Source organism: Rhizoctonia solani, chromosome 16, assembly GCF_016906535.1.
Source record: "Rhizoctonia solani chromosome 16, complete sequence".
Lineage (NCBI taxonomy): Eukaryota > Fungi > Basidiomycota > Agaricomycetes > Cantharellales > Ceratobasidiaceae > Rhizoctonia > Rhizoctonia solani.
In genome coordinates, this window is record NC_057385.1 from 1,285,259 (window position 1) to 1,302,033 (window position 16,775).

A 16,775-nucleotide genomic window follows, 5' to 3' on the forward strand; every position below is an offset into this window, starting at 1 on the left:
GGCGTACCAGTCAATCAATCTTCTAAACTCAGAAGATTGATGTGCTCCCAACAGTCCATATGGTGGCTATAGGACTGCTCACCAAGTAACCCGCCCATTATCTCGTCCACCCCATGTCGGCTACCCCAATGCAAGTTCCGCTTATTCCCTTTCTCACTCTACAATCTCTGCTTTTCTCGGGGGTGCCGCACGCATGGCCATTAGAGATGTTCTGTGCGCAGGTTCTCGAAATTCCCGAGTTATCTGAAGCACCTGTCCGAGTAGTATGGTGTCATCGACACGGAGTCCATGATTTTATCTTGATCAATTGCGACGTTGCTACCCCAGCTCACGACACTGTTCCATTGTGGCTCCGAATCGAACGTCGTCCAGATGCTCGGGGTTGGCGTTCTCCTCAATAAACCTAAACCGGCCATGGACACCGTCAAAGCCAGCACAAACGTAGAGACATTGCGTGAACAGTGCGAACCTCGTGATTCTTTCCTGTACAACCACAACGAGAGCCGCCCGAAATACTCAAGCTCAAGAACATCGCTGAAATGTGCCGATACTACACCGGGCATTCGGGCGAATACTCGCTTCTCGGAGCCAATTGTCGTTGGGTTTGCTACGTTTTTACTCGAATGCTTACGGGAATCCCGCCCATGCTACGGAGGTACCTGGCTTCCGTCTGGAACCGATCGGCCCACAGCAGATGTTCGTGCCGCTCAGCTCGCGAAATCCCATTACTTGAAGGACAAACATTCTGCTTGTTGCGGAAGACAATATTTAGTTTATCCGAATTTGGGATCTCTGGCCAAGACCACTATGGGTTGGACTTCGATTGCCATAGCCAACTCTAGCCAAACCATCAGCAATCAAAGCCCGCAATGTAGTGAGTTATGACCCAATGCCCGATAAAGTTCTCACTCACGTAACTTGAGCAGCAGAACAAGACGTCTTATATCGCACTCGTTCTTTGCCCGAGTCGGTCGTGCCACCTGCCACATTCAATCTGACCACTAACAGTGGCAGCGATCTGGTACTGGAATTGGCCTCGTAACTTCCCTTCGAGAAAATTCCCCTGGTGCCACAGTGTCTAAAAATTCAGCTCTCTCAAACTCAACCCCATCGCGGTCAGAACCTGGGACGCAGAATCCAATAGATCGCAATGCCACCCAGATCCCTCAGCCATTGTCCGCATCTAACAATATTGCTAATCCGCCAGAGCATCAGCACACTACGACGCCGCCTGCCAAGAATGTTGTTTCGCAGTCCAGCGGAGATGTATCCGTCACTTCTCATTGCTCAGGTTGTCAATGTGCAGGTCATGCGCACTCTCAAATCATGTCTAGCACACCTCAAAATGGTCCAGAGCCACATTCATCCATACCTGATTCGAAGGCAGGCAACGCCTTGGACTTGAGTTCACGGGTTTCTTCCATGAATATAGGGTCGGACACATCTGCCCTGCGAGCTGGGTATGGACAATCTACAACTGATGAGTGTACCTCAGCTACAAGGGGCCGAGTAGTACCAACGCACCGACCATCCCTCGATGCTCAGGTTGTGGCTCTCAAGGGAGCATATCTTCTCATCCACTACCACCACCCAGTATATCAGGCCCAGCGGTGCCAGGTCCAGTTCGGAATTCGTTTCATTCTGTGCACTCGATGCCATCAGAACGCATACACCCTGGCATTCATCAACGTGCTGTTCAATATGCCACCAGTCCAAATCCAACACAACGTAATGGTGAAGTATCGATGAATGCTCAGTGTTCCAGTCGACACGCACAATGCTCACCTCGCGCTGATCTTCGTAATAATTCATCATCTTCACCTGCCCCTCGTATGGCGAGAATTCCTGATGGCGCTAATCGCTTCGACACACGGTCAACACTACCCTCAACATCCATGCTCTACTTCCGTACTCTCATCGGCGAATGGTCCTACGTGCTGCACTGTACATCAGCACAGAGCATCATCGTCAATCAGTGGCTGTACTAGCCATGATCACCAGGATATGGTGGACGCTCGGGAATGTCATCATATTCATAACTGCTCACCAACGGTCGTCTCTGCCCCATCGCGCCCAGTATCTCGCAACCATCCCTCGTATATTAGGGCCCCTTCACATTCATCTCGTGAAGTGCCCCCTACGCCTACTCATCACGTCGCCCAAGGAAGCTATCAAGGTTATATCTTCTCTAACTCGCGAAATAATACAGGAGATTCTCAATTGACTTCTGGAAGCTACTCGCGCGGCCCTAATCCTCCGTTTCCGCGAAACTCAGCGAACAGAAGTAGCACCAGTACTCCAAGCACCTCACACTCATCCGCACGCTTTGCCTTTGCCTCTAGAGTGCAATGCCAACATACTGGGAGATCACTACCGCTCTGCCCCTCCTACGGGTAGTCTGTACAATATCCCCGAAGGCCCTTCACAAGTAGGGCTCAATGATAATTGGGATGCTTCGAGCGAGTCATGGGTCCCCATAAATGAACCTATGGATATCAATATCTCCGCTCAGTATGGGGTCCAACCTGCGCTTTCCAATCCTGTGCAACCATCACCTTTGCCAAATCCACTGCTCACACAAACTTTGGCTACACGCTTACTCAACGTCCTGGGCCACTTTCCAAGAGTCGTATATGCCAAACGAAGTACCCGTGAATTCGCACCCGTGGTTGGAACAACCCACAAGACGACGGTGGACTCAAGAAGTATGGGCTAGTCAAGGACTTGGTCTGCCTATGCGCACAGACTCTCCCGCGCCTATAGAACACAACCAGACCGAGGGCATATTCACTGGTGAGTAATATACATTTATTGGCGTTTTCTGATAAAGTTGAATGTTTTAATAAATCATTGTAGGCACCGGTATCACCTGGTGTACCAATGCCAGACCATCATAACTATACTCAATTTGGGATATTGGCAACTCAGTTCCTGAACCAGATCCCTCGATCCCGCTGGCTGTTGGGCATATTGCGTGAAATCTGGGACACACAATCTGTAATTAGACTCTGTTTCCGAGGGTTTGGGTTACTCTATTCTTCGTTAATATTTGGATTCATGCTTTTTTTTTTTACAAACACTGCCGTATGTCATTACGTGACCCGACGTACTGCCAATGCCTCAATCGTTCATTATAAGCTTTGTTAATTCCATGAAGTTTCGCTTATTCCATAAGATTGGCATAGACCAAGCAATTAGCACTTATTAATTAGATGGTAACTCCTTTCCGGCATTGGGTTCTCTCCTCAGGCACCACATAACGAAGTCGCCATGCGTGGAGGGAAACTCCTTCTTTGATTTGACCTGAAACCCGAAGCTGCCATAAAACAACATCTGATAATTATAAGAATTGAGTATATGTAAGTTTCTGCTATTCGGATGGAAGGGATGGCCTATAACTCACATTGGCTTCATTGGCGGTTTCCACACAAGACGCAATTCCCTGCGCGTCGATCTACACGTAACTGAGTTGAATATAAAACCATCGCCATAGATGAAGCACATACTTGAGGCAGCATATAATCAATTAGAGCCCTTCCCACTCCCCTTCTGTGGAAATTAGGGTGAACTCCGAGTACTTGCAAGTGAAACAGCCCTTTCTTAACCCCTTCACCAAGCCCGTCCAAGGTGAGTTGACTATAGCGTGGGAGCATCTACTGGGTCACAATCAGGGACAGTTAGAACGAAAGAACAAGAATATGAACATCAATTGACATACCACTTCCTTCCACCACTGACGGGTTTCGGATCCAGTTTATTCGAAAAATGTGTCCAATATACCAGTTGCTCAGGGTCATTTCTGATTTGACAATATGAGTGGACACGATTAGAAGGTAGACAATTTAGATATACTCGTCAAGAAATTGCTTTCCTGGTCCATACCAGATAGCAATCCCAGCTAGGCGTTCAACTCCCTCGATGTCAATAAAGGCGCCAAACACACGTCCAGCGCCCATAAGTGCTGTCTGAAGTTCTACCCTATGGAAATCGTTGTGTATTTCGGGATTTTTCTCGTATGTATATCCCACCGCAGGGAAGGTCATAGGATCTGGATCAGAGGGTTCTACCACATCTGGGATGAGTTATATCCTGATTCGTGGCGATTTTCACTTACTCGAAAATGCTAAACTAAGCAAATTTATCATTTCTTCAAGGCAGGTATCTATGGCGGGCTTGTTATGAACATCAACGTATGTGCATATTTTTCAAAGTAAACTTGCCAAAGTCCGGTATATCTTTTGTGATTTCAGTTACTACGGGAGACGCTTTGAACATATTGGAGACGCCCTGATTTAATTTAAACGAAATTTATGCCAGGAGAACTATGGAGGTTGAGTTACCTGCAATTGGGTTTTAACGGCCAGTGTAAGAAGATGATAACGGCAGATGACTCACTGGTTAGTCAATTTGCATATACTTGCTCGAGGGCTTAATTGCTTCACACGTTGGTACATAACGACCACTGCGTAACGCCAGATTCTCTGTAGGTGACTATTTAATCAAAATGCGATTGGCATGAGGGAGAAATTAAACAAGTGCAATGGACGCATGTGATCAAAATGGAAGGTTTTGTTCTCTGGTAGTTGAGATCTGACAAGGTTTACGCGCTCTACGTGACAAATCAAGCTCCTTCACACTTGTCGCAACTGGGATCCCTATAGAGACACCGCATGGTGAGATCCCCATATGGAGATGGTATTGTTCTATTAGCCTTGACCTCATAGCCCAACCCTGTATAAAATAACAACTATGAGTATTTGTTAGCATATATTGCTCTTTTAATCAACACGATTCTTACGTTTGATTCTTTTGAAGTCTCAACGCACGAAGCGATTCCTCGAGAGTCGCTCTGATAGAACATACCATATGCATAGAATTAAATCTTGGCCCGGAAATATGCTTACTTGTGCTAACATATGCTTGACCATGGCCTTGCCAATGCCTTTTTGGAATTCAGGGTGAGTGCCGATCACTTGAAGATGAAGCAGGTTTTTCTTAGCTCCATCACCAAGGCCCTCGCGACTGAGGTTGTAGCAAGGTAGCATCTATCAATACATCAACCATTTTGGAGCTTAACAAGTCTGAATAACCTTATTTCGATGTGGATGATGGGCTTACCACTTCGTCCCACCATTGTCGTATTTTGGGATCTACTTTCCGAGTAAAGACGTCCAGTGGTTTAGTTGCTCGTTACTATGAGACAAAGCTGAACCTATCCAAGATTACCTTACGAGGGCAACGGCAGGACTCACTCATCAAGGAATTGATTCCCAGGCTCGTACCAAATAGACACTCCTGCCAAACGTTCATGACCATCCGTGTTAACAAATGCTCCCAGTACACGTCCAGCACCTGTCAGGGCCGCATAGAGCTGGGCTCTATTAAAGTCATTGTGAAGTTCAGGGTTATTCTCATACTCTACCCCCAGAGCAGGAAGGGTTAGAGGATCTATATAACACCCATCAACTTTCGATACGCATAGAGTCGTATCAAGCTTTTTGCCTGGACTTACTAGATGCAAATGCGATACTAATCAAGCCGGTCATTTCCTCCAGGTAGGTATCTGACTTAGTCTTTTCATAAGCCTTGAGTTCTATTAGTTTATTTATAAAGTACTCGCCAAAACCGGGTGTGCTTTTAGTGATTTCAACGATATTCATTGATGGCACCAGCATACTGTGAACGATGCACTTCAAGGGTCGCTTATAGAAACCTCATTCGTCTCAGGCACTGTTAAGACGATTATAGTAGTAAGAATCGGCACCTTTATAAATCTTGTAGTATGTATGCTTGTTCGAGATGAATACGAACCAGGCAACTACGTGGATATTGGAGTGCATTACTAAATTATCACGTGATTATAATTTTTTTTTTTTTTTTTTTTTTTTTTTTTTGGTACATTTCCATATATAAAACAATACGGGAGCTACATGCGAACTAGGCAAACCGCTCACAAAACAAGAACCGAACCGTGAAAGCTACAACACAAAACGCAGAAGAAGGAAGCACAGGAGGGAAACAGCAGGAGAAAGAGGAAACAACAGAGACAGTAGCACGGTCAGAGAACAAATGGAAGAGTCGCGTGGCGACATACAAGTGGCTTAAGGCCTAACTCGGGGTAGAGGCCGTAAGGGCGGGAATGAAGTGGCGGCCTTAAGGGCGTATATACTACATGGTTTGAGCGGCTGCCTGCGGGCCTCCTCGTCTTCGGCCTATGCCCGTCTTGGCAATGAACTTTGCGACTGCTTCGAGACCTGCGAGGGAGCCAAACAGTGTGGGATCGTTAATGTTGGTGGAAAACTCACTAAGTATCCCCCTGTGTCCCGCCGTACGGGACAGGAGGTGGTTAAATGAAAGATAGTCTCTACCGACTCCCCGCAGGCACACCTGGGATCTACGTCGTGATGGAATTGTGCGTGGTACTCGCCATAATGGCCGTGCCCGGTGAGGTATTGTACGAGGCGGCACTCGATGTCCCTGCCCAATTTGCTTGAGTTAAATATGGGATGTAATTTGAGCGCGGGTGGGCGGGGGATGTAGTATTTCGAGTTTATTCTTGTTTCTGAATGCTCGTACCATGCTTTCTTCCATGAACGTACGGTTTTGCGTGTTGCCTGTTCTTTCGCCCATGTGATGGTGCGATTGAATAAGGGGGTCGGGGCCACTCTAGCTCCTTCGTTAGCCAAACGATCCGCTCTTTCGTTGCCTTCGACTCCGTTGTGTCCGGGCGTCCATGTGATGTGTATGGATCGTTCTGGGTGTCCCTCCACAAATGCCTTGGCGGCGGGGACGAATATTCTGGACGCGTATTGGCACGGATGTCGCGAGAGGTCGGCGATTGATTTAACAGCGGACTGGTTGTCGCAATAGATGCGTATTTTGCGGTAACCTTGGTTTTCGGCTATTTGTTTAGCTTTCATGAACGCTAATAGAATTCCCAGCATTTCTGCATCGTATATGTTGGCTCGCGGTCCAATTCCGATTGACGACGAAGACAAAGTCCTTTTTCCGGCACGTATCACGTAGCCGACGCCGACTTTCCGAATGCCATTGGACACCGCCGCGTGCCCATCTGAGTAGCCAAGAACGCTGGCATGACATTCTTCCAGCACGCTGATTTCGGATAGGATTTTGTTGCGGTATTCGTCACGTTTAAGGCCGTCGGTGGTGTCCTTGATTTTGATTTGATCAGGGAATGGAATGGACGGATTGGATGGGTGGTTGATGTGCGGCGTGACAAACTCGATGTGGGTGGCTATGTGATGCAATGAAATGGATGGGGGATTCCAAGTTCTTGGTCTTGTGTTCCTGTTGCTGTTGAGAGTGGGTGTATGCGTGTCCCATGATTCAGGGAGACGTTTAGCAACTTGGGACAACTTGGGGATGGTTCTGAGCTTGGTTGCGTAATTCATGATGAGCTTCTTGCACGTGATGTGCAGGGGTGGGATGGAGGCTAGGTGTTCAAGACAGGGGATGGGAGTGGTTTTGAAGGCTCCAAGAAGCCATCTCAATCCTTGGTTCTGGACCTTCCTAAGCGGTTCAAGCAACGACTTCTGTCTACGCCCCAGAAACCACAGAGGGATCCATATGTGAGGATGGGGATGACGCAGGTGATGTATAGGATGCGTGCGTGTTTGATGGTGTCCACGCTGTGTGTTGGCTAGCATTCTGAGTCCGGCTATGACAGCTTTGGCTTTGTTAGCGGAATTCAGGATGTGCTCTTTGAACAAGAGCTTCCTATCTAAGAAGAATCCTAGCCAACGGATACATCCTTGAGGCAGTATGGTGGAGTTCTTGCCATTCAGGGTAAGGTGAAGACTGGGTTGGAAGAGTGATTAGAGTTGCGATAGAAGTGAATAAGGTCTGACTTATCAATTTCAAATTCAAGGCCAAGTTGGAGAGCTGTGTTGGACACGCTGTGGCTATCCGCCTCATAGTAGACACATTATACTCATGGACTTCCCCCAAGCCAGTATAGTGAAGTCATCAATATATGCAAAGGATTGCGCGTGTGGGTCTTGTGCAGCAATAAGCAAGGGGGTGGAGTATAAGGAGGATAATATGGGGGATAGTGGAGAACCTTGGGGAATACCCACAGGGGAAGTGCAATGGGAGGGCAGAGGTGCCCGTCAACCCTGAACTGCGCAGTTCTGTGGCTGAGATATGACTTGAGCCAATTGCAAATCTGGTTGGAGTATCCCATGCGGTCTAAGGTGTATATAAGTCTGCTGTGGTCCACATTGTTAAAGTATCCAGAGACGTCAAGGGTGATGAGTGAGACCCTGTGATTTGACTTCCAGTGAGTTTTGATGTCATGGATCATGCAGATCCCTGCATCGGTGCAAGATGTGATATCCCTCCCTCCAAATTGGCTATGAGGGATGAGAGTGTGTTTACCAGCCTCAAAAGTGAGTCGGGTGGTAATGACTTTCTCCAAGAGCTTAGACAGGGTTTCTAATAGGGCAATTGGTCTGTAGTTCTTGGGTAGGGACATGTCTTGGCGACGGGGTTTGGGTATGGGGGCAATGACACAGCTTCGCAGCACAGTGGGGTGATATCCAATGTTTAAGGCACAGATTGAAGAGTCTGGCAAACAGTGATGTGTCGTACCAGAAAGCCCACTTTAGCAGCCTGTAGTTAGAACCAAAGACACCAGGTGATGATTTGTTGGATGTGTTTTGATGGCGTTAGCAATTTCGTCTACTGATATCTCCTGAAAAGGCCGCTTGGGCATGGCTTTAATCCCAAGTGGTTGTAGGGATATGTGGGGATTGGCGACAGTAGGGAAGAATTGTTTGGCTAGGTTTTCGGCTTTGTGGTGTGGGTGCGTGGCTGTGTTGCCGCCGTTGGGGTTTTTGATCGGGGGCAGTAGGGATCGTCTTTTTCCTTGGAACCATTTCAGCGACTCGAAGACCTTGGACGTACGTATTTCAGATAGTATACGGTCACCGTTGTTTCGGCGAGCTCGTCTAATGGCGCCGCGTAGGGTAGCGCGTAGTTGGTCTCGGGTGCGTCCTTCGGGGTTATGTTTAAGGTCGTTGAGGGCGCCTGAGCATTCGGCGTTCCACCAAGGGGATCGGACTGGTCCGCTACCTTTCTTTTTGTTGCCGTCGGGCATCGTTTTCATCGTGGCGGTTGACATCGCTTCCAAGATCGCCCCCGTGATCAAGTCAGCGTCTTCGGCCGTAGTGGGTTCTTCGGGGAGTTCGAATTTCTTGAGGGCGTTGGCATAAGCTTCCACCCATTTGTCCTCCCGCTTGGGGTCGATTTGCCTGTGCGGTGTTTGGACCGCGTCTTCATCAGGCAGGTTTTGATCGGACGGCTGGATCGACCATGTTATGGCCATATGGTCCGATCCGCACGATCTGCCTGTCGAGGGCGTGTCTACTTCCCAGTTGAAGTTAGGCCATGCCTCGACGGCCCTAGGGTTAAGAAAGGTGAGATCAATGATTGAATTGGATTCGGTATTGGGTGCAATGCGTGTGGGGGAGGAGGTGGTGTTCATTAGGGTCAGGTCGTTGTACTCAGCGTAGTCCCTAAATTCTCTCTCGGTTTGGTTGGGGTGCCTGTTTTTCCATTTGGAATTATCGAGGCCCATCGGGGTGGTGGAGGTTGAAGTCTCCTGTTAGGATGAGTGGGCGTTCGGCTGGGATGATTTGTTCGGTAAGGTGTTGGATTGTTTTGTAGGCGTCTTTTCCGTGTGCGTATGTGTTGATGATGGTGAATTTGTGGTTTTCGAGAGACGTCTAGTGCGAGGATATCGCGGTGGATCGGGACGCAGTTGGAGAATTGTGCGTGAATGTGTCGGTCTTTGCGGATATAGATGGCGACGCTCGGGCCTTGTGCTTCTTCGAAGCCGGGTGGAACGACGCATAGATAATTGGGAGAGTTGACCGTGCCATAAATATTATGATGATTGGGGTTGGTATTTTTCTGGGAGCCGATGCGGCCCCACCATATGTCCTGAAAGATAAATATGTCAAAGTGCGCGTACAGTGGTTCGTTTAGCAGGGCATGCATGCGCGGGTTGCATCCTGCCACGTTGAGTTGGATGATGTGTCTTTCAGTCATTGCGGACCGATGACCGGTTTGCAATTTTGCGTGATAGGGCGGCGGAATTCGGACATTTTGGGGCATTCGGTGGTGTTGAATCGGTGTCCGTGAAGACTGCAAGATGTGCAGTAAACGCACTCGCATGGGTTCCCTTTGCCTTCGCGGATGCATCGGGGGCAGTTGTCTGCGTTGTGTTCGTCGGTCGAGTGGTTGTTGCGTCCGCATTTGTGGCAGCGGGGTTTCTTGGTTCGGCATTGACGTTCGGTGTGTCCGTAGCGAACGCATTTAGTGCAGGTTTGCAGTAGGGGTTTGGGGTTAAACTTCTGATTTCGCATTTCCTGCCGTAGATGAACAGGTTGGGTGAGCTCATTAGACGGGCCGAGGTGAGACCTCCTGCGTCTTCAAATGCGAACGAAACGGTGGAGGCATGGCGTCCCTCGGCTTGTAATCGCGCGGGGTCTGCTAGCCAGTCGGGTGCGAGGGTAAGTTTGACTGAGCCAAATTTGGCGGAGTCAGGGAAGGCTTCGTTGAGGAGCTGAGTTAGCTCCTCGCGGTTGCGCATGCGTTGGAGAGAGCCGCCCATCCCGGTGGGGACGTTGGTGACGACTAGTCTGCTCCAAGGGACCTCAGGTCCGAATTCGTACTCAGGGAGTCGTAGACGATCCATGAGCAGTGGGATGGCGTTTTCAATCGCCGTGACGGAGACATTATTGGAGAAGGAAAGGTGAAGGCTTGCCTTTAGTGACCACCGGACTCTTGTGAGTCTGCCCTTGCCGAGGTTGCGGTTTGCGGCATCAAGGCATTCTCGCATGGCCACGAATATGCTTTCGGGGTTTGGTTGGGTGACGGGTAGAGTTTTGAAACGAACAACAAATTCTTGTCGTCGCTCTGTGCGGGCGCCGGTTTGGCGATATCCCTCTTGATAGCAGCGGCAATGTTAGAGGCTTTGACCTCCGGGGCTTTGGCTGGCGCCTTTGCCGCGACATTGCAAAGCTTGGACGCGTTTGTGAGGAGTTGACGGTTGGGGCGGGACTTGGTTAGTTGTGTGTTTGTTTCTAGACGTGCTCGTTTGTGCAGTGTGTACCTGCGGCGATTTGCCTTCGAGTTTGTCTAGTCGGGACTTGATATCGTCGAGCTGCCCCATCTTGGTTAAAATCGCCTGGAGCATGGCTTGAGTGGGATCGGTAGTGCTGAGTGTGTTGGTGCTGGTGGGTTTGTGTAGCCTCCCCACTCGCCTGGTTTGGCGTCGGTTCCCCAGCAGATTTCGGTGGTTAGGGGGTTAGGTTGGTTCGGGCCGGGTTCGGGTTCGCCCATGTATGTGTCTTCCTCTTCGTCTTGCTTCATCGGTGATTCCGGACGACTTGGTCCTGCTTCCGTGCCGTTGTAAAGCGCGTTTCGGCGATTGAAGAGATTTGGTTGCCTAGTTTTTCGATTTTTTGAATGAATGCGTTCGTGCTGCTCTTTTCTTCGTCGGTATCGTCATATAGTTGTCTGTTCTCGATGATGTTGGCGATGGCTTGGTTGGTGATGGTGTAGTACTTGATGCAGCGTTCGAGAGCTTCGTTGTCGGGGTAGCCTCCAGCCTCGAGGCGTTTAAACCAGTGTAGCTCTTGGCTGCTGAAAACCCAGTCTTCCATGGGGGTGACTTGTCTTTCGGTGGGTCTCGTGCGGTTTCGGGTGGGGGTGGTTGATCCTGGCCTAGATACGGCCTTCTCTTCAACGTATGTGATTTTGGGAGGGCTAGAGGAGGGTTCATCGTCCAACGTATATTCCGTGAGTTGCGCCAGCGCCGCGCCGGCATCTCTAACCTGTTCTGACTCTTGTGAGGAGCTGATGACCAGTGTGATGCCTGCGTTTGCGACGCCAGAGCTTCTCGGCGGGCTTGCGACGAGAGGAACAGTGGGGGGGGGCTAAGGGTATAGTCCGATATGCGGTCAGTTTCGGCTAGCGCGCTAGCGACTGCCTCTTGTGTGCCTCCGCTAGGGATGGCAGAGAATGGATTTTTGTATACAGGCTTACGGTTAGGGACATTGGCTATTTTTCTGGGTTTTTTGTCGGAATCATCGGATGCGTAAATATATGGAGTCATTAGAGTCGTTGTTTTTGGGTTTTTTGATGACTTTTCTAACAGTCGGGTAATCAGAAGCAATATCATGTTCGTGTATGCCAGTCAAATCAGAGGTAGAGCGAGTAGAACGACGCAAAATGTTCGAAAAGCGCGAGCTAATGCCTTTGCCCTTGGGCTCAGGATTGTCGGTCATGGTCGCCGACGTCACGTGATTATAATACAGCAATATTTGAGATATTTTAAAGGCGCATATCATGTGCCCAACAGGCACACAAGGTCAAGGAATCAGCATATACAAGTAGTTAAAACAACTCATAACAATCGATCTCGTAGATCTTAGGACTTTAGGTATAATCGAGCTCGCTTTCAAAAGGACACGGGGAATCTAACACCAGTGCGTACTATGGGGTTGCCGAACCTCTGTAGATATATATGAATGTTACTACATAATGAAGAGAACATATCCTATTAACTTGAAAACTCGTTTAAATTATTTATAGAAATATAACTATGTCAGCATAATATCGGTACACTCTTATCATATTTCGAAGAAGTTACCGGCTAATGCGCATTCATCTCATTGACAGTCTCCGCGTAAGAGACAGCGCGATTTCGATGACTCTTTCCAAATTTGAACCACTCCAATACTACCTGTTATTGGTCCGGATGGAACTTAGCATTTATGGGGTGTGATAGACTAATTCCGCGTCTGATACCCTTCGATTAGTACTATGATGAACAGCAATTTGGTCTAAATAAAGCTTCCTTTCTTATTAATAGGTAACCTAATCAAACGACCGCGAGGTCTTGTTTGGGTCCCCCGCAATATATCTTTCCTACGGGTTGGGCTCTACATATCGTATAGCCAACGTACTACAAAGGCTTGATCGCACACTCATACAATCTCGACAATTGCTCCCTCTCCCATCTGTCTGCAAATCATCCTACGTGCGCACCTAGACCTAATTCCCAGAGAAGATTTGGTTTGACTGAACACGAGCTTACCTAGACTCTACGTATCTTTTGTTGGTTCGATGGTCCGATGGTCCAATGTGATTCTGGGATGGCTTCATAACAAAGTTTGGGAGCATTCTGCTAGTAGGGAAGTTACGCAAACTTATTGACACGCCTCCAAGTCGACCAGGGTTTCTACGTACGGTTCGACGGACACCCTTGAAATGATGAGAACCAATCCATCGAAATAGAGATTATTTTAATCCCACCAAAATGGACCAGGTTAAATCCACACGACCTGCAAGAGAGCGCGTATGCGGAGTTGGGTCACAAACGAGGGATGAACAGAAGTTGATCATAGAATATATTACACGGGAGTCTGGGGCTCCGTCTGTCACAATCACAAACCGGGTGTCAAGGAAAGCTCAGATATTTCTTCACGACGAATCATGCCGCTAGGTCGGATTCCGAACTAGGAAGGCGTTTAGAATGGCAGCGTCAAGTGGCTATGGGATTATGGTGATAATCAGAACCGGAGACTTCTTTCAATATAAAAAGCCTCGAGACCCATGAGCTCATCAGACAACCGTGCACGATCACGAGCAGGCACATAAAATCCGCGCCCAACAACCTTAAGAACTTGAACTGCCACAAAACATGCCCCCTTCAAGCCTCACTTCGTACCTTTTATCACAAACTAATTCGACAGCTTACATTGCGGCAACAAACCACCCGTTTCTCAAAAAAGCGGGGGAAGGTACACTTTCGCCGGAAACACTTGCACACTGGCTGTACCAGGACCGAATCTATGCTGCACACGCTTATCCCCGATTTGTGGGACTTTTGATCGCCAAGATTCCCTTCGAGACTCGGGATATTTCTAGTTTTCGTTCGGACGTGACTCGTGCTGAGAGTACGAATAGGCAGATTTTGGACTGCTTGAGTTTCTCGCTGGTGAATATCGTTCGAGAAGTCAAATTTTTCGAAACAACGGCAGGGAGCATCGATGCCCAGAATAGTAGCGAAATCGAGTCTGAGCGAGCGGAGACTAGGAATTACACTGCCGAGATGGCACGGGTTGCGAGCCTTGGAACTTTAGAAGAGGGACTGGTGTTCCTGTGGGCCATGGAGAAGGTATACATATTCTCTGTTTTCGTCGACCTATTTATATCTTTAGTATACTGACACACCCTTTTAGATGTACCTGGATTCTTGGACCTTTGCGTCCAAGCAAACGAGGCAAGAGCGCCCGAAGGGCCTCGACGCGTTCATTACAAACTGGACGTCAGATGAATTTAAAAATTTTGTGGACGATTTGGAGAAATTGGTTGACTTGTTGGGCATCGAACAAGGTTCAGACAATTGGAGACGAGCTGAAGCAACATGGAATAGGGTGGTAGAATTGGAGGAAGCATTTTGGCCTAAAGTGTGATTACATGGATCAGATCAGTCCTAAAATAGAACACTGGATGCGACGGAACAATAGTGCTACAAACAATCATGTTACAGGATTAAAATAGCACTGTTGATACGAAATCGTTATAATTACGCTACTGACACCGATCGAACAAAATAAAAATAAGCTTACGTCAAAGATAGGGTGAGAGAGACATGACGAAATTCGTAGAGGAAGAAAGATGACGGGAGCCTGCGAAGATAAATTGAGGATCATCGGGGCGGAGAGGTAGCTGGATCATATGCAGGTGGAGGTCGGCTCGGGAACTGGGTGATCTGCCTGAAGAAACTTGGCGCAGCACTCATCAAACCTGGCCGGACTTCATCATTGGCTTGGCGTGATTCTGTGGTCGTAACGTTCCTATCGACAGTTTGTTCTCCGATAGCAGCCCGAGGGGTGTATTTAGGAAGGCCATCTGTGTTCTCGCCTGCTTCCATTCGAACTACTGCATCTCTATTGCGGTTTGAACGGTCTCCGGGATGGGCATGTGGTAGTGATTGCCGTGGCGGGAATCCAAGTATCCTTTGTTGTCGTTTGCGGTTGTGCACCGCCCAAAGCCAGTACACCAAGAAGAGGCCGATACAGCCAAAGGCAACAAGGAAGAAGACGCCCGTCCCGCTCCCATTTGATTCCATGATTCTGTCGTTCGAATGTGTAAGTAGAGTCGCATTGAGTTCAGCTGCATGAAAATCGCTCACGGATATATACGATGGGTACAGTTTACAGAGAGCCCAAGTCTATACAATTAAGGTCGTAGGTATATTGCCACTCGATAGACAACGTTCGGGTGATGTCTGCGTATCTGCGAGTGGAAGAGACTCTCGTGAGGTAGTCGTAGGAGATTTATATATATAAATACAAGTGAAGCACTTGGCGAGTGGAGGCGTGAGAGGACAAGTCCACGAAGTTTGCTTGCAACAGCCTTTTATTCGAGCGGTTGGTAATTATAGGGTATGCAGGCGGCACTCCACCTAACTGTATCGTGCCGGGCAGTGCTATTCCAAGACTTCCAAGCCATGATATCCACCCAGCCTTGAATCAAGTTGCGTAAGGATATGGACAATTCTACTGGCACGCGGGTGCCGAACCCCCATCTTCCCAGGATCGTGACGTCGCCAATTTGGGATCTTTACAAGATGACTCAGCGCGATTGTCCTATTTGGAATTCATAATTCCAGCGCTAATATTTTCGACTCTTACTTTACCCCGCCATGGCTCCGATTGTGTCTCCGTCAGCGCCGGCCTCTTCGTCGAAACCCAAGTCAAAGAACAGACGTACCAAGTCGTCTGCTAAAAAGAACTTGATTGCTGCCCAGCCGCAGGAATCTGCTAATGTAGATCAGGACCTTATTCCACTGGGCGATGTAGTGATGGGAGAAAGCACTGCAGACGGTGATGGCGGAATGGATGTCGACAACGAGAACACTCCATATTTTCCTGCCCTGCCTGCGTCCGCTCAACGTGCGACCGAGAAATCAGAGACGAGGAAGATCCCTATACCACCTCATCGCATGACACCTCTCAAAAAGGATTGGGTCAATATATTCTCGCCGTTGACGGAGATGCTGGGCTTACAGGTCCGGATGAATGTTCAGAAGAGAGCTGTAGAAATCAGGGTAAGTAAAACATGGTTAAACGATACGGTATAATATAATCCAATCATTTTTTGTAGACATCCAAACATACAAAAGACATAGGGGCAATCCAAAAGGAGCTGATTTTGTTAAAGCATATGCGCTTGGATTTGATGTAAACGTGAGTTTCTCTTTGTAGGTCTTGTTTCTTTAGTCTTCATCTTGACACCGTACTTCCAGGATGCCATTGCATTATTACGACTTGATGATTTGTACTTGGATTCATTCGAAATCAAAGACGTCAAAACATTACACGGAGATCACTTGTCCAGAGCTATTGGGCGAATTGCCGGGCATGATGGCAAGACGAAGTTTACTATTGAAAATGCTAGCCGAACACGAATCGTCCTGGCCGATACGTGAGTCGTATAGCTTTGCCACTGGTCCTTGTGCTTACCCGCCCGGTTTCTACCAGAAAAATCCACATACTTGGCTCATTCCAGAACATCAAAATCGCCCGTGACGCATTAGTTTCACTTATTCTTGGCAGCCCACCGGGCAAGGTATACGCCGGCTTGAGAACTGTCGGCGCCCGCATGCGACAGAGGGCGATTTAGACCCATATTGTCTATGTTTTGAGGTTAGATGTTTAGGGTTTAATCCCATTCTG

At 48.3% G+C, this 16,775-nt stretch overlaps 8 protein-coding genes across 8 annotated transcripts; 3 read left to right on the plus strand and 5 right to left on the minus strand.

The window, feature by feature from the left end:
- Window positions 1–113: 113 nt before the first annotated feature.
- On the plus strand, window positions 114–2,897 carry RhiXN_01646 (uncharacterized protein; the record flags this gene model as incomplete). Its single annotated transcript, XM_043321465.1, has 9 exons — window positions 114–263; window positions 328–874; window positions 927–973; window positions 1,009–1,728; window positions 1,758–1,967; window positions 2,002–2,176; window positions 2,235–2,705; window positions 2,764–2,793; window positions 2,857–2,897. The coding sequence occupies 9 exons, from the start codon at window positions 114–116 to the stop codon at window positions 2,895–2,897; spliced, it is 2,391 nt and encodes a 796-aa protein (XP_043187288.1).
- Window positions 2,898–3,204: 307 nt separating this feature from the next.
- On the minus strand, window positions 3,205–4,043 carry RhiXN_01647 (GNAT family acetyltransferase; the record flags this gene model as incomplete). Its single annotated transcript, XM_043321466.1, has 5 exons — window positions 3,205–3,333; window positions 3,404–3,454; window positions 3,507–3,636; window positions 3,719–3,799; window positions 3,853–4,043. The coding sequence occupies 5 exons, from the start codon at window positions 4,041–4,043 to the stop codon at window positions 3,205–3,207; spliced, it is 582 nt and encodes a 193-aa protein (XP_043187289.1).
- A 578-nt stretch (window positions 4,044–4,621) lies between these two features.
- On the minus strand, window positions 4,622–8,494 carry RhiXN_01648 (Reverse transcriptase (RNA-dependent DNA polymerase); the record flags this gene model as incomplete). The annotated part of the gene is made up of 8 exons (XM_043321467.1): window positions 4,622–4,747; window positions 4,799–4,849; window positions 4,905–5,022; window positions 5,253–5,448; window positions 5,513–5,634; window positions 6,173–6,316; window positions 6,388–7,818; window positions 8,097–8,494. 8 exons carry the CDS (start codon window positions 8,492–8,494, stop codon window positions 4,622–4,624), a joined length of 2,586 nt encoding a protein of 861 aa, XP_043187290.1.
- Window positions 8,495–8,623: 129 nt separating this feature from the next.
- RhiXN_01649 (uncharacterized protein) lies at window positions 8,624–9,598 on the minus strand (the record flags this gene model as incomplete). Its single annotated transcript, XM_043321468.1, has 1 exon — window positions 8,624–9,598. The coding sequence occupies one exon, from the start codon at window positions 9,596–9,598 to the stop codon at window positions 8,624–8,626; it is 975 nt and encodes a 324-aa protein (XP_043187291.1).
- Window positions 9,599–10,063: 465 nt separating this feature from the next.
- RhiXN_01650 (uncharacterized protein) lies at window positions 10,064–12,314 on the minus strand (the record flags this gene model as incomplete). The annotated part of the gene is made up of 6 exons (XM_043321469.1): window positions 10,064–10,877; window positions 10,922–11,085; window positions 11,138–11,258; window positions 11,285–11,391; window positions 11,415–11,963; window positions 12,183–12,314. The coding sequence occupies 6 exons, from the start codon at window positions 12,312–12,314 to the stop codon at window positions 10,064–10,066; spliced, it is 1,887 nt and encodes a 628-aa protein (XP_043187292.1).
- A 1,418-nt stretch (window positions 12,315–13,732) lies between these two features.
- Window positions 13,733–14,507, plus strand: RhiXN_01651 (TENA/THI-4 family protein; the record flags this gene model as incomplete). Its single annotated transcript, XM_043321470.1, has 2 exons — window positions 13,733–14,209; window positions 14,274–14,507. 2 exons carry the CDS (start codon window positions 13,733–13,735, stop codon window positions 14,505–14,507), a joined length of 711 nt encoding a protein of 236 aa, XP_043187293.1.
- Window positions 14,508–14,743: 236 nt separating this feature from the next.
- RhiXN_01652 (uncharacterized protein) lies at window positions 14,744–15,166 on the minus strand (the record flags this gene model as incomplete). The annotated part of the gene is made up of 1 exon (XM_043321471.1): window positions 14,744–15,166. One exon carries the CDS (start codon window positions 15,164–15,166, stop codon window positions 14,744–14,746), a length of 423 nt encoding a protein of 140 aa, XP_043187294.1.
- Window positions 15,167–15,742: 576 nt separating this feature from the next.
- Window positions 15,743–16,722, plus strand: RhiXN_01653 (pre-rRNA-processing protein PNO1; the record flags this gene model as incomplete). Its single annotated transcript, XM_043321472.1, has 4 exons — window positions 15,743–16,151; window positions 16,204–16,286; window positions 16,346–16,524; window positions 16,581–16,722. The coding sequence occupies 4 exons, from the start codon at window positions 15,743–15,745 to the stop codon at window positions 16,720–16,722; spliced, it is 813 nt and encodes a 270-aa protein (XP_043187295.1).
- Window positions 16,723–16,775: the final 53 nt, after the last annotated feature.